This window comes from Nothoprocta perdicaria, unplaced genomic scaffold (assembly GCF_003342845.1).
Source record: "Nothoprocta perdicaria isolate Ctin4 unplaced genomic scaffold, notPer1 scaffold_63, whole genome shotgun sequence".
NCBI classification, from domain to species: Eukaryota; Metazoa; Chordata; class Aves; order Tinamiformes; family Tinamidae; genus Nothoprocta; species Nothoprocta perdicaria.
Window position 1 is genome coordinate 2,207,124 of NW_020455899.1, and position 14,998 is coordinate 2,222,121.

The following is a 14,998-nucleotide window of genomic DNA, read 5'->3' on the forward strand; positions in this document are numbered from 1 at the left end:
CGGGGCTTTCAGCAGGGCCAGATCTGGATGTCCCAACATATTTCACCCTCAATTGAGTGGGAGCTGTGTGGACAACCATAGATATGCAAGAAAAACCTGCAATATTACACTTGGATGAGCAGTCTTTTTAAGTTCCTTTCCATGGGCAGTTGACACAGTCTGTGTGAACCCGTTGGGGCCCATTATTTTTATTTCCTAAATTGAAACAGGCAGGGTGGCAGCAAAGAGGGGCACAAAGGTTGAGAAGAGTTTCCTGTGGCAACCATGCTCAAGCTTTGTGTGTTAGGCAGGCAGCTATGCAGCCTTTTATCAGTGGGGTGCCGTGGTATTTGCTGAGTTACACGTGTGCACAATACCACTTTCAGTGGAATTTGCTCGTGTATTCCTTCTTCATATTCCAAATGTAGTATTCCCATGACTATCCTTGTAAGAGATATAATACTACATCAGACCTTTGTATCTAAATGTCTATCCACATATTTTTATTACTTTAATCTCTTACAAGGATAGTCATGGGAATACTTCATGACTCCCATGAAGTATTCCCATGAACTTTCAGAGCTTTTATATTGCTGTAACAGCATTGCTGATTATCTGCCATTAATTTGTCTAGATACTGAAAAAACAATAAAAACAGAACTTGTGCCTGCTCTGCTTGTTGCAGTGCAGGTARTATCTGCATGTTCTTCAGGTTCAGGACTCACCTGGAAGGTTCTGAGTGCTTTTCTTTAATCTCCTAAAACTCTTTATCCTGCTCTGTCAATACTGACTTTTATCCTAAACTATCAAATAAAATGGTGAGTGTTAAATAAACAATTACGCCTTTCACACTCTCCTATTATCTCCTTCTTTGTATGCAGCCTTATCAGCAAAGCTTGCTAATACTGGCATTATGCTGCCAAAAACATATGCCCAGTGTTAAATTTAATTTGCATTTATTTTCTCCCACAATTTCCGAATTTGTTCTCAATGGTTTCTAATCTCAGGATCTCAGTAAATTGCCCTAAAGAGAGGAAGGTTGCATTTGGTTTATTTAAACTAAGTAGGCTGAGATTGGATGAGAGACGGATTTAGAGACTGGTTTCACATCGGGCTTGGTTATACCGCTGTCATCCGGTGAAAAGTGCATCTCTTCTCAGGGGATTTCCTGTATCTGGGGCTCTGCTCTACAGACGATGACTCTTGTGAAATACCTACAGTTGGGAGAAAAAAAGTCCTCTCCACTTATATGTCTTACTTGGAGCATCCCGTTTGGGTCCCATCTCCATGTCCCTAAAGTTTATATTCAGCCTTGGAAACTTCTCTGCTAATAATACATTTCAATGTACTATGAGTTTTTTTTTTTTTTTAACAGCATCCCTGTTAAATAAATAAATACCTGCCAAGGAACTCAAGTACTTATTCTGAAATACAGTAGGATGCAACATAGTTTTTAATGCAGTCAGGATGCAGTAAATATAATGGCTTTGAATTATTGGTTGTGTTTAATCAAAGTTAAATTCTAATCAGATAGGAACATAGAGCACTGCTTAATCAATATTTATTGGAAGTCCACAGGAATTCAATTGCTTTTTCAGAGGAGGAGGCGATGCTGTTCTTTTTAAATATTTTTCATAATAAATAAATGTTAATGTCAGATTCCTACCTAAAATCAAGTAACTGTAATTACATTCTGCTTCCTGTTGCTAATTTGTCTTCAACAAGCTGCAGTATTCATTTCCAACCCTGATAGGTTTCTTTTGCTATGTGCTGCTATCAAATGTGTCTTTTTCCATAGAGACATGCAGTTTTGATCCAGATTACTTGTACTGTAGGTTGTGTTTTCTGTTTGTACTATGCATTGCATAATGTTCCAAGGAATTCTTCAAGATTAAACCTCAAAACCACAGTGTGCAGGATATGCAGAACTATATGCAGAACTACTACAAGTAGTGTAGGACTGCCTATTGCTTTTGCCTGAGTAGGATGAGCTCTTTAGCTTGTGGGGAAAAAAAACCCCAGAGAGTTATAGCTCGGGGAAGTCAGTGGAACGTAAAACATCTGTTAGCTGAAGATCTTGYCCTGATTTTTCTGATGGACTTTTTCGTGCTGACCTGGCAGCTCTGAGGGATGTTTGATGAGSTCCGGTCTGTGACACAGATCCTCTGAAATGAGCCAAATATTGCAAATAGAGTATTTGTTTGTTTGTTCCCCATTCCCCTTCTATTTAATTGTGAGTTTGAGGATAGAGCAATAGAAGTCCCTTTCTAGCAGATGGAGGAAACCCTAACTGTGGTGCTTTAAAGCTGTAAAAATACAGGGGCTGTGATGGTGCTTTGGTTCTTGGTAGGTTGAAGGTTTTAATTTTCATTACTGACCACACCAGTTTTGTTGGGGGAGCCTTTGGACATCTAGCTCAATAGTTCTGGTGTAGGTTTTTGTGTGAATCAGCAGTCTCCTCRACGCTTGCTCCATATCCAGCTCATCAAAACCCTTTTGCTATTAGTAATGGTCATTTGACTAAAATATCCGATTCTCCTTTTTCTCATGACTTGAATTTCCACTGAATTTGTCACTTGCCCAACTACAAGGAAGTCTGGATTACACTCTCTTTGGTCACAGCCTTCAGCTTCTACTTAGGTCCCTGCTCAATAGCACAGCGTCATCCCTTGTGTTTTCCTGTAGGAATTGTGGAATGTTTCTGAATGTGACCTCATCCTTTCTTTTACAGCTTGTGKTTTTTTTTTAGTATATTTTATTGTGTCTCAGAGTTGTTGTTTTGGGACAAGATGGATGTTGCAAGCACAGTCTGTGATTGACACCTCTCAACGGATGTCCTTCTACCTCCCCTTCTCCTTTTCCATCCCCAGATGGTGTTCTGCTTAGGAAAATCAAACAATGCTGACAGGTATTCATGTCCTATGCCTTTCAGAGTGGTTTTTGGTAGTGTAAGGACAGCRTAAATTCATGTTGCATCTGAGAATCCCGGTGACTAAAACTGGTGTCACGGCTCAAAAAGCTGCCCGTGCAGTGGGGAAGAGCTCTCTGAGGTGCGTTAGCACCTCCAGTATCCCACCGTTACCTCTCAGTTTGCCATTCCCAGCACAAGCAGCAGGAAGGATTTTTCCACAGCATTGAAATAGTTTCCCTTTCTCTCTGGAGATACACTAGCAGCTGGAGCAGGCAGGAGGCGGCCTCCTCCCTATCCCTCTTTTAAGGAAAATCTGCAATGGCAAATAAATAAAGGTTATAGGCGTCACTTACTTGAGCTTCATCTAAATCCATYCATGGAGAACACAGTTGCCCGGCTGATGGCCAGAGACCTGCAGCCTACCATAAAAACAGCTCGAGCAGCTGCTGCAGAAGGGGCAGCACTTTGCAGTTTAGCCTTGTGTTCTCACATGAGCAGCCTTGCACAGCAGGCCTGCTGAGCGGCTTGACTTCTTRTCAGCAAACCCGGCTATGGGCTGTGCAGCACCAAGGGAGGGTGGCTTTAGCTCCTGCCAGCATCAAGCAGCCAAAAAAGTCAGCTCCGAGAGCTGTTCCCACCGCATAGAGGGAAGAATGCCCTATAGAAAAAGGAAATATTAAAGCAAAGTAAGAACATTGCATGACACTCTGTCGTGCTTTCTGGGTGTGCTGCCAAGTTAGTTAGGGAATTTGGTCAAGAGAATATAATGAAGGTAGATGAAAACTTGCCCCTGTGCCAAACCTAGCCCTTGGCTGTTGAGGAAAGTTTGCTTTTCACAATGTGGGTCATTGGCTCAGTAGGGCATGATGTTATAACTAACTCAACACTAGGAAACTGATGGTTCTCCTGTACGACCAACAATTGTGTGAAGTACTTGAGCCCTCAGTTCTGCTGATATTTACTTGTTCCAGGCCCCACCTATGAACTGCAACTGCTGGAGCCAGGACCAGCTCTGGGTCCTCTGATAGCCCCAYGGGACACTTGCATCTTGCATCTGCACCTTGCAATGAGTTTTGCTTCTGGGAGCGCACTCGAGGTCCYTTAAGATAAATAGGCACCATGTACATGTCTGTGCTAGACACGCTGCCCTATTTTCCTTTCCTAAATTAATTTATGATGTGAATCTCTCTGCCTTCACCTGAATTCTTGTAGAGACTTAAGCCCTACATGAGGCCATGGAACTTCCCAGAGGACTATGATGAGTAAGCACTGGATGAGTCTGTTGCACTCCTTTCTGTCACTGTAAATTAGCTTTAAATGAGCTGAGAAAACTTACTTATTACAGATTATGGGCAAACCTCTCTACTCTTAACTTACTGAAGACACTTGATAATCYGTAGTGCATTAAGATATGTTGAAATAATACAAATTTCATGCATTTTATTTTTAGAAGGCAGTGTTGGGGTGTGAAAACCTAGCCACACTTCTCATGAGCCTTTCTCATTTCTGTATTATTGCCTTTTTTTAATGAGTATGCATTATTAAATTGTGAAAGAAGGTATGAGTCCTTTCTTCTATGTGAATGAAAAAAAAGCAGGAGGAGAGAAATATGTTCAGAGGGGAGCAAGCCTATTCTGTATCTTGTGTGCAAGGGATTTTTTTAACCCACTGGTCTATGAAGTTTCTCAGAATTCCTGGAAATAATCATTTCTTACTGTGGAACCGGTGATACTCCTACTGCTAATAGGAGCAGCAAATTAAAACTGTTTCCAGGGTGCAAATGCTTCTGCTCCTTTATGCATTTAACCACCTTAAGAGCTTACTGGGAATGCACTTGCAGGAAATAGGAGCATAAACCTTGAGTGGCTGTGAGTCTGCATAGACCTTCTTCATCCTACACGCATTGCTTAACTCCTCTGCATGGMAAGGAGGGTCAGTTCTATTCACATTGCTTCTCATGACCTCAGATAGCAGGGTCTTGCTGTTATTTATAGTAAGTATTCATTGTTCTGCACCTCAATTTCACCAACAAATTTATCACTTGTGAGGCTTCTGTTTTTCACTGCTAATTCACGTAGACCTCTTCATCCCCTGGTAGATGTTTCTGTTGTTGTCAGAACCGTTGATTCTCAACCCAAAAATGACCAGCCTAGCACTGTGTGTTCTTGGGGATGAAGGTGCTGGAAAGKTTGGGCTGCCAGGAGCTTGTAAATAGGGATCCTGCAGCTGGAGTTACCTGATGTCAGCTGAAAATTGCAYGAAAAGCTGATGCTTAACACGTGAGAGAAAATGGGGTTAAATCCTCGAGTTTGGGCTGACACCTTTATACCTCACATTTCTTTTTTGAGTAACTTGATAGTGTGTCTGAACTTTTATGGCAGGAAAATACTGCAGTAGTTAGCCTCTGGTTCTGAAATGTGTTCTTGCACTCCAAATGTTTGCATTATTAGGTAAGTTTGGCATTAGCTTTCAAACGACTTGTCTGCTTCTTTTGTTTTCTATTTTTGGAGCAGTTCTTTTAACTAATGCTCTTGTATTTCCTCGGGCCCTAGAGGGCAAACAATCTTGGAGAGATGAATGGCTGTTTTCAAGAGGAAACCGCTGTTAACTCTCATCTTTCTCAAGTATTCAGGGCAGGAGTTTAGACTGATGGCAGTACACGATGCCTCTATGTGGTTTCACGTGCAGGTTGTTATATGTGTGCACCCAYGCTTTTAGGGGCCTGCGTGAGGATTTCTGGGCAAAAGCACTAGAAGCAGGGCCAGGTGGATGGAGAAAACACAGAAAGAAATGCTTGATTTTTGTCTGAGGCAGCACAGCAGGACCATGATGCTGGTTTTGCAGGGCTTTCATGTGTGGTCCCAAGCAGATGAGGGTCGGCAAAAACATGCCAATGTCAAGTCAACAAGCAGCCAAGCATTGTCCCACCATAAGTTTGGGTAATTTCRTGTTTTGTTCCAAACTGCAGTGAAAAACCCGTTCAGATGTCTGCAAAAGGTRGCTTTGGTTTTCAGAAAGTTCTAGTGCTGAGCAAACCTGACAATACCAGGCATGATAAAAAGCAGAGGCAAGAAATCTTCTGTTAACACCTGGTAGTTAATTACTCTTCTTGAAGAAGGCTGGTTCTCTGTTACTCCCCATTGTGATTACAAACAGGTCAGCAGGAATCCAGATATAGTTCAAGCTGCTTTCCTGCAGTTACCTATAGAATATGTTCCTGGCCAAGAAAATCCTGCTTTCACGTGGTAGAAAAGAAAACACCCAAGAAACCCAAACAACAATGAGGAAACAAGAGGAAAGTAGGAAACAAAACAGGAGACATTGCACAATATGGGCTTTTATTTTTTTTTAAGGTTTGTGGCTCTTTAAGAAGAGTTTGCAATAATGCCCTAAATAGAGAGGAGCTAAATGAAAAAGCTTGCAAACATCTGGTCTTTGCATGGCAGTGTGCCTTCAGCCAGCTATCCCTTTGTCCACCCGAGTTCCCGATGTGTGGATGATCTCACTAGAAGACAAACCGGCTGCAGAAGCGTTCAGGGAGTTCAGCACCCTTAGGAAAGAGCCCGGGAATCGGGGTGCGGGGTGGATAGTGCTCCACTTTCCACCAGACTGCGGGCATGCAGGGGAACGAGTGATTTGTGTCGYTGGAGCTGCTCCCACTTTTTTTTTAATCTGGGCCAGCAGAAGGGACCCCGTGTTGCTGTTTTTTTTTCTGTTGGAGAGGTGCATTTAAGCGTCGAGGCGAGCGCACGGCTCCGCTTCCTCGCCGGCTCATCCCGGAGTAACCTCGGCGCTGCCTCAGGCCGGGCTGGCGGCCGGCTCCGTGCGGAGCGGGCAGCCAGAGGGGAGCTGGTAACTGGATATGTGGACGAGAGAGCAACGACCGCCAGTGACCCCGCCGGCGCGCGGACGTCTCCGTGCCCAGCGCGCCGCTTCCCGTCCTGCCGGCGCGCGGGAACCCTCTCCCAGCATCGCTTCCCTAACCACGGGAAAGGTGCAGTCGGTCTCTTACAAAACATAAAAATCAAACCCCTTTGAAGCAAAGGAACGGCGCGAGAGCCAGCTGTGTAACCTCCAGGCTTCTTGACTTCTGTATGTGGGTTGTAATTTCCAGATGATTCCCCCCCTGCCATCAGCTGAAATACTGGGGGCTTCAGGAGGTGCAGCTTTAAGGAAAGAAATTTTGCATTTGCAAAATTGCAGGGTTTTTTGACAGTATGGGCAGGATTGTTTCCTATGTCTGCCTGTGGTTTCGGTATTGTCTGATAACTCTGTGCCTGCACATGTCAGGCTTTGAAATATATTTTTGGTAGAATAATCCTAGCAGCATTTTTTTGCATAATTAAAAAACAAARCAAAAGAAGTCCACAATYTTAAGAAATCTCTCATCAGTCCAAGCACCATTTCAGTCCAGCTTTCACTAGGACACTAAGGACATTAATAAAAGCCTGATCTTTTTGCGAGGCTAGAGCTAGAGGAGGCTTCCCCTAAGAAAAGGGAGCACCTCAGTCGGCTTTGCCTTTTCCTGCTTGAGCCTAAGCAGAGATCCTTAAGGGAAGCTGCTTTTAGAGGTGCTGTTTTTGAGGTTAGGACACCGTGGTTTGGCCACACTTCTGAAAGCTGTGGTGTTTCAGGCTTTTGCCTGCAGCTCTCTTTTCTTTTTTTTCCCTTTGTGCTACGGTTTGTGCAGTTCCCTTTCCCCCATTTGGCAGCCTTTGCCTTTTCCTGTTCGCAGCTCTTGAGTTAAGTTTCCTTTGGCTTCGCCCTAACCAAAACGCGCCTTGTCTTGTCACCTTGCAGACTTGAAGCTCCGGGATTTCCTGGTGGACAACGAGACCTTCTCGGGCTTCCTCCTCCGCAACGCATCCWTGCCACCCTCCTCTGCAGAGGAGCTGCTCAACACGGACATCAACCTGCAGCAGGTAGAGGGGCTTTGGCCATTACTGCAAATGTAATTTTATTGTTCATTTTACCACAACCTAGTCCACGGTGCAGGACCCTTCTGGGCTGCCTGGTGCACAGACACAGGGTAAAAYGTAATTGCTGCTTCCCTGCCTTGCCCTCAGATTTGTTGCCTGCCTCGTAAGCTGTAGAAGGACCTGTAGAAGGACATGTGAATGTTTTGATGTGCATAAAAAATAACCTAGTGAATTTCTTCTTTCCTGTGTGTTTTTTTGTTTTTGTTCCCTCCTCGGAGTAAAACATTTATTTGCCTGACAGCGCTGTTTGAAATGTTCTGCATCAACTAGGGAAAAGAAAAAGATTGTTTTTGTTGGTAGGAGGCTCAGTGTGAGCCCAAGGACAGGCAGCTGTGGGTTGAGCCGGTGGCTTTTGGTGCCTGTCCCTCAATGTCAGGATCAGAACGTGGTTTTTCTCAAGCCAGGTGAATTCATCCACTTCTGAACCCCCCTTTCTGCTACAGACGTCAGGCCTGGTGGCTTCAGACCTCAGAGGAGGAAATAGAGGACAATGTGCAAACGGAGAAGGAAATCCCTTTCACCTCCTAAATCCAGGTCACCTTTTGCTCTGGAGCACAGGGGTTCATGGTCCTTTCAGACTTTGCCTGCATGCAAATACTGGCGCCCTTAACACAAATTGTCTTATTCTTCAGTGAATTTTATGGAACCGTATGTTACAACATCCTTTGGTAATTACTCCTACAATCTAAAGAAATGTTGTGCTTTAAAAAAAAAGGAAAAAAGAGAAAAGTCTTACCTCTGGATTGCTGACGCACTTTCGGTTTTAAAACCCAAGAAAATGCCCTCAGCCTGACTTATCAGCACGATGCAGGAAATGTTAATTCTTTTGGGGTGTAAATTGATCTTTATATTGCTGGAGGCTGAGTAACGTATGATAGGACAGAAAACAGAAATGAAGCGTATTTACTGCATTGTTTTATTTACTACATGTTATTTAATGTGTGTTTATATTCAGACCGCTCATGCTGCCTCTGACCAGCATCAACATTTAATGCTCCCCATTCCCAAATCCCAGATTTTCCCTGCGTTTATGACCTGTATTAAGTGTTTGCAATGCCGTGCTTAGCATACCCAAACCCACTACTGACCCTGTTGAAGAAATCTAGCTATGAAGTTTGCCAGGAACTTGTCATAATTCAGAGGTATTTTATGCATTTGTTTCACAAGTGATGTGGTTAACTGTGGATCATAAACCTTCTCCACAAGCAAGCCATCACCTCCATGCCTATGGAAGAAGACTCTAAGATCTGCTGTCTTGTTTGTTGCAACCCCTAAGTTAATTATTTCCTTTGCTGGTATGTGATCTACCCCAAAACACTGCAAATTGGTTCTCTCAGCTCTCACTGAAGAGATATATCAGAGCTTTCAAGGGAAGAGATGCTGATTTGGAACAGCACAGAACACGGGCCTGGCAGATAATCTCTCTCAGGAGTTTGGGGCATAGGTCCCTTGCCCTTCACATACATTTGCCAGGCTCGAATGCGATCACAAGCCTTGCCTTGTCTCCGTGGCCCGGTTCCCAGAAGACCGGGGATTGGGCAACGCGTGTACCCTTGGTTTGAGCAGACGGCTGCTGTGCTGGGCAGGGCTGCTCTGCTCGGGGTCTGCGTGTGGGGAAGCGCAGAGGGCTGCCTCCCCCAGGGCTCGTGTCCCTGCTCCTCAGCAGGGAAATAAGCTTTTCTCGGAATTCAGAGCTGCACAGGGGTCAGGAGCATGCAAGCTGTGCAGAAAAGTGCCCTTTTCCCTGTATCTTGAAAGGTTGTGGATGGCTGGGTCCGTCTAGGTGGTTACTGACTTCGTGCTGTGAATGTTTTACCAAGGGAGATTCATCTGCTCTTCTAGGTCATTGTGTCTGGCTACCGAATGCGACTGCGGGACCTCTGCAATGCCTCAACGCTGTCCGAATTTCTTACAATCCAGAACCAGACCGTGGCCACCGACTTTGAAACCTTCATTTGCACCATGCCAAAGGAGAAGCTCCACGCAGCAGAACAGGCCTTCCACGCTAACCTGGACCCTTTGAAGCCTCTTCGGGTGAGTGCACGAGTCACAGCTGCGGGATGCCACCGCTGAGAACGGTGGCATTTCTTCAGGGCTTCAGTTGAGGGAGCTGAGAGGATAAGAAAGCTGGTCTTGGTCATTGAGGTCGGAGCAACTTGGCTTCTTCCTGTGACCCTTTCTACTACATGCAGAGCAGTCTGTAAATGTGTGCGGTCCRCAGTTGCGTTTGTCAAGAGGGAAATATTTATGCTGCGTGGTAACAAATGGACTATTGATTGTCCCTGTGTTTTGGTCAGATGTTGTATCTCGGCTGGAAYGAGACCAGGAGTTTGACAGACACTTGCTGTGTGTTAGAAGTGTCAGCACCTGCCCTTGCCGTGGGGCCTGTGGAGCGTGGAAGCTTGCAGCCAGTGTCTGCCCATAAACGTTGAGTAGCTGTGATCCATGCAAAGAAGAGTCAAATTTCGAGGCCCTGTTTGAAAGATTATCCAAATTTTAAGGCCCTGTTTGAAAGATTGTCCAACTCACTAGACTCTGAAGCCAGCACTATGTACCGAGCTTCATGCAGATACCCTGTTTACGGGGTGCTTGRAGGCCAGATCACATTTAACTGTTTATCTAGGGAACTGCAGAGATGCTTTCGCAATTGCTGGATCAAATACAAAAGTTTTGAGGAAGTTAGCACTGGAAGTATCAGTAGAGAGAAGACGGGACCAGAGAATCCCCTTTGTTATACACTAAAACAAAACACCCTGTTATGTGCTGTGGAGGAAATGAGCACTTCTGCTGTGTGAGTTTCCAGATGTAATGTGTCTTTCAGGACAGAAAGTCATGTACCACTTGCTTGGCGTGTCCACAGTCAAACAGTATTTAACCCTGGGATCTCGTTGCTCTTCATCTCAGTAGATAGTGGTCAACGACTTTTCATTGTAGCTCATGTTCTGTTTTCTTCATGTCCTCCATCTGGATGTTCCCCGTCCTGCTGGGACAACAAGCTAGTCATAAACATAAAGAGATGAGGTAATAGCCCTAAAATCATAACAAAATGAGCTTTTCTGAAAACGAATGGCCTTAAGCTGTTCCTTGTGCTTTGGTTAAATATATATACATGCATTTACTTTAAATGACTGGGAAATGTTGGAAATGGACGGCTAGTGCAATTCAGCACCAATCTCCTGCGCCCGGCARGGGCTCTGTGCTGTTTTTATCTTTTATGAAAGGCTCTACCATTTAGCTGACAAGCAGATACTGAGTGTATCTACGTCTGTATTGTTGCATTTGTGTTGTTTACCGCGGGAAGAAAACGGTTCTAAGCCACTCTGACTGTGCCACTTGGCAACGGCGAAATGATAGATTAAGACATTATGTGCAATTTTGGAGACTTCTGAGAAGTTGGCGCATGATCTTGGCTTCAGAGAAAAAAGCTCTTGTGTCCTGAAGAAGTCAGCACTGCTAAACGTGCTCAGTATGGTGCACTGTCTTGCAAAAGCCCAGTTTTCTTCAGAAAAACGACAAAGGATGCCCCCTTGTTAAGACTATGGCAATGCCTCAGCGAGTGAACTGAAACCCACTGGCGTTCATGTGGCCATGCAAAATGAATAAATTGACCCTAGGATCCGGACTAACACGTTGGAAACTTGGTGGCTTTAAAGGCTAGAAAGTGCCTTGACCTGCAGTAACATCTTTGGACAAAGAGGGAACATTCTGTTCTTGAACAAAGAAAGCTTTTGACTAACAGCTTATCATTAAAGGCATTGTGGCTCAAACCTTAGACATGCACAATGAAGCTGGCATGCACTCTATCTTCTAAAGAGCCTATAAACCAATGCCAGCAAGCTGATAGGCCCAGAGATTTATTTTTGATTTTTTACTTAGTCTCTCTGATGAACTTCATAGCCTGGCATATCTACGAGTAAAAGAATGTGTTTCAAATCAAACAGAAGTGTATCACAGAAATTTGGAAGCAGGCTCTGATGTCCTTTAAGTAGACCTGGACTCTACTGACAGCAGTAGTTCTTGGAGAGGCAGAGAAAAGATACTACTATGATTTGATGAATGTGTGTCAAAGGCGGCATGCAAGAATTGTTTAAATTGAACATAGTGGACACTTACTTGTCTAGTTGAATGGCCGTAGCTTGACGAGTGCTGCAAGATATATCCAGAAGACTCAGCCCATCATCCATCTGCTTGTCCCAGCCCTTGTGCATTCCTGATTGTTATTCCTTCTGCAAGGCTATGTGTGAATTGCATCAGGGAGCTGATCTGGATTAAAACTGACTGACCTGATTGTGTGGTTGCACAAGCGTTTATGCTGGGAAAAAAAAGCAGGGGAAGGTGCAAGATTGAGAACCCAGTAGTCAGGGTGTGGGTTGAGACCCCTACCCTTCATGTCAACATTTGCTTATACCACACTTWAATTGTTTGTGCTCTTGCAGCCTGAGGAAAACAAGAAGTGTTTTAGGCAGCTTAACAACGAAATGGTGATTATTAGCAAATTATGGACAGAGCACTGTTTTAGAAAGAGAATTGTCAAGAGTTCACAGCAAAGCTAATTGGCTGTGAACATCATAGTGCTCTTCAGGGAGAAGAAATAAAGCAAAGAACAAATGCTTGTTTTTGCACACTTATTTGTTCTATCAAGAACCACCCAAAGATTATCCAAACACAAATAGCACAATAACAACAGAAGATCTTCTAATTAGTAAGATTTCTAGATGTACCTGAAACTATTGTTTGTTTCTTTCATTTAGCATCTCAGTTCTTGCTCTTCTGGAATGAGAGGACAGAGCCATGTTCACAGGAGCATGGTATGGGGTTTGTGTGTACTTTCTTATTCTTTCTCGTGCAAGAGCCAATTTAGGGAGAAATATTTACATGAAAACCCAGAGGAGGATCTAGAGTGATCACGGGGAGCTGAGATTGATGATCGGCCTTCCTTTCTAGGGGGCTTTTGTGCCTCTAGAAGCAGGTAACCTTTCCAAAAGTCAAATCCCCTTTCCAAGACCCACACATCTTCATCTTCTTCCATTTTTAGAGCCTTTTTKTTTGGCCAACAATAAGGCCTGCCCTGTGAAATACAGGACACTCTGTGCAAGTTATCTGGGGGCACAGCTCTCCCCCATGAGACTTGCCTTGCACCAGATGTGTTCAGTGGTAGGTCAGGAGCTGGTATGAAAAAAAAAAAAAAGGAACAAAACTTTCCAACCCCATATTACACTAATTTCTTCCTCATCTTTTTTCCAGTGCCAAGAAATGTTCTCCCACAGAAGTCTGGGAAAGGTAATAGGCACCCCTGGCTACTGAGAGCAATGTCAGTAAGCCAGAGAGGTCCTACTGGGGCCTACTGGTTGGACATACATCAAAAGTCATRTATCATAAAATTGCCTGGCTTTTGGACGACCTGTCTCCTTGCATATCTCCCTAGTTTTGAAACTTAAGTAGAAAGGGCTAACTGAGAGAGATAACTTAAATTGGTTGTGTGGGATCACATCTCTACAGTGCTGCTTAGGAAGGGCTTTCCATGATCTCTTCCAGTGGTGTGGGCCTCTTAATAAGCCATAAGTATTTTGTGGCTTGTGCAYTATAGTGCTGCTTGAAGGAGTGTGGGTGGGCACGTGAAAATCTAATTGTTTTTGTCCCTTCATTGTATGGGTAGCGTTTTGTCATATAGTTATCAGCTAAGCACTGACTAATAAATGCATTACAGCTGACAAATGGCTTTAGAAAGGTCTTTTAATGTAAATACAAGCTGCAGTTGAACTTGTGGTCTTCTATGCTCTTTTGAGTGTTTTGGGTCAAGCGCAATGGTATTTACAGTCACACTTTGGTATTTCTGCTCTTAGAAAAGAAAAGGAAAAAAATAAGGCACACAGTTTTTCTGCTAAAGGAAACAGTAATTCTGCTAAGTGTAACACATCTACTGAAATCAATTTAAAGTTGTAGTTATTTCAAAGCAAGCTTGACTAAGTGGCCCTAYTTAGCAGAAACACTTAGCTTTAATGTAGACAGTGACTGAATTTTGTTATGACCTTCTAACACCTCAAACACAGGCACATCCCACTGTATTGCATGCTAAGCTTGTAAGTTGGTCGTCCTTTTTAGTGGGAACTGATGGCTACACTTACTTAGGGCTTGTCTTGGCTGTGGCTAGCTCTAGTATTTGTCTCTGTTTTGAGCCTTGTAGCATGCACACACAGGCACCCAGGATGCATGCAGTAAAACACATCCCTCAGGAGTGTGTTACAGCATTGGCTGCCCTGAAACATGAGCGTAGGTGAGGGCAYGATGAATTTGCCACTAGGACTATGGTTGGGCAGGGCAGCTCTGTTCAGATCCTGCAGGAGCTCGAACGCCTTTCCATTCTCTGCCTGGAAGGGACAAGCAAAGTTCTGCAGCATTTCACTGGGAAAAAAAATCATTGCTTCCCTTATTCCAGTGYGGATAACCTACCACACACGCTCTCCCAATGGCAGCAGTCGTGCTTGAGGTACACTGAATATAGAGGGCTCTTTCTAGTAATTGCCTTTCTTTTTTTCAAACCTGCAGTTAACATTTGGTACCTACATGGTGTAGATGAATTCTGCACTTTGACAGTTGGGATGTGTGTGAAATAACTTCTTTGATATATTTTGAACTGATCTTTTTTATTGGAAGCTCTGTAATTCTTGTCTTACACAGTGAACCATCATTCCCTGCTCACATTTTCTGTCCCCTTTGTAATTCTATAGACCTCTGTCATATCCTCTATTCATCATTATAGGTCCCATTGTAAGAATCACAGTCTTTTGTTCTCTCCTCAGAGGTCATTTTGTCTTAAATCATTCTTCTAGCCTTTCCCTGTACTCCTACTCTTGGAGGATCCAAAATTGTACCTAGTGCTTAAGAGGGCAATGCACTGTGGATTTATATTGGTGTTGATCTGTCCTATCATTATAAAGCTAAGATCTCTCTTGAGTGGCAGTAGCTAGTTCAGAGCCATCACAGGGTAKTTAAAGGTGGAAGAACTGTCATATTCCTATTTACATTACTTTGCAGCACTGAATTTCACCTGGCACTTTACCACCCCAGTGTCACCATGATCTCCTCTACTAATCCTTTGCAACTAGCTTTTGGCTTCCACTATTCTCAG

At 43.9% G+C, this 14,998-nt stretch overlaps 1 protein-coding gene across 2 annotated transcripts in view; it reads left to right on the top strand.

The window, feature by feature from the left end:
• The window catches only part of ABCA1 (ATP binding cassette subfamily A member 1), a 72,514-nt gene that overhangs the window by 21,610 nt on the left and 35,906 nt on the right, over nt 1-14,998 (top strand). For both annotated transcript variants that reach the window (XM_026049921.1, XM_026049922.1), the window contains exons 6-7: nt 7,691-7,812; nt 9,712-9,903. In XM_026049921.1, coding sequence (XP_025905706.1) covers nt 7,691-7,812; nt 9,712-9,903 — 314 coding nt within the window. The remainder of the gene's footprint in view (nt 1-7,690; nt 7,813-9,711; nt 9,904-14,998) is intronic.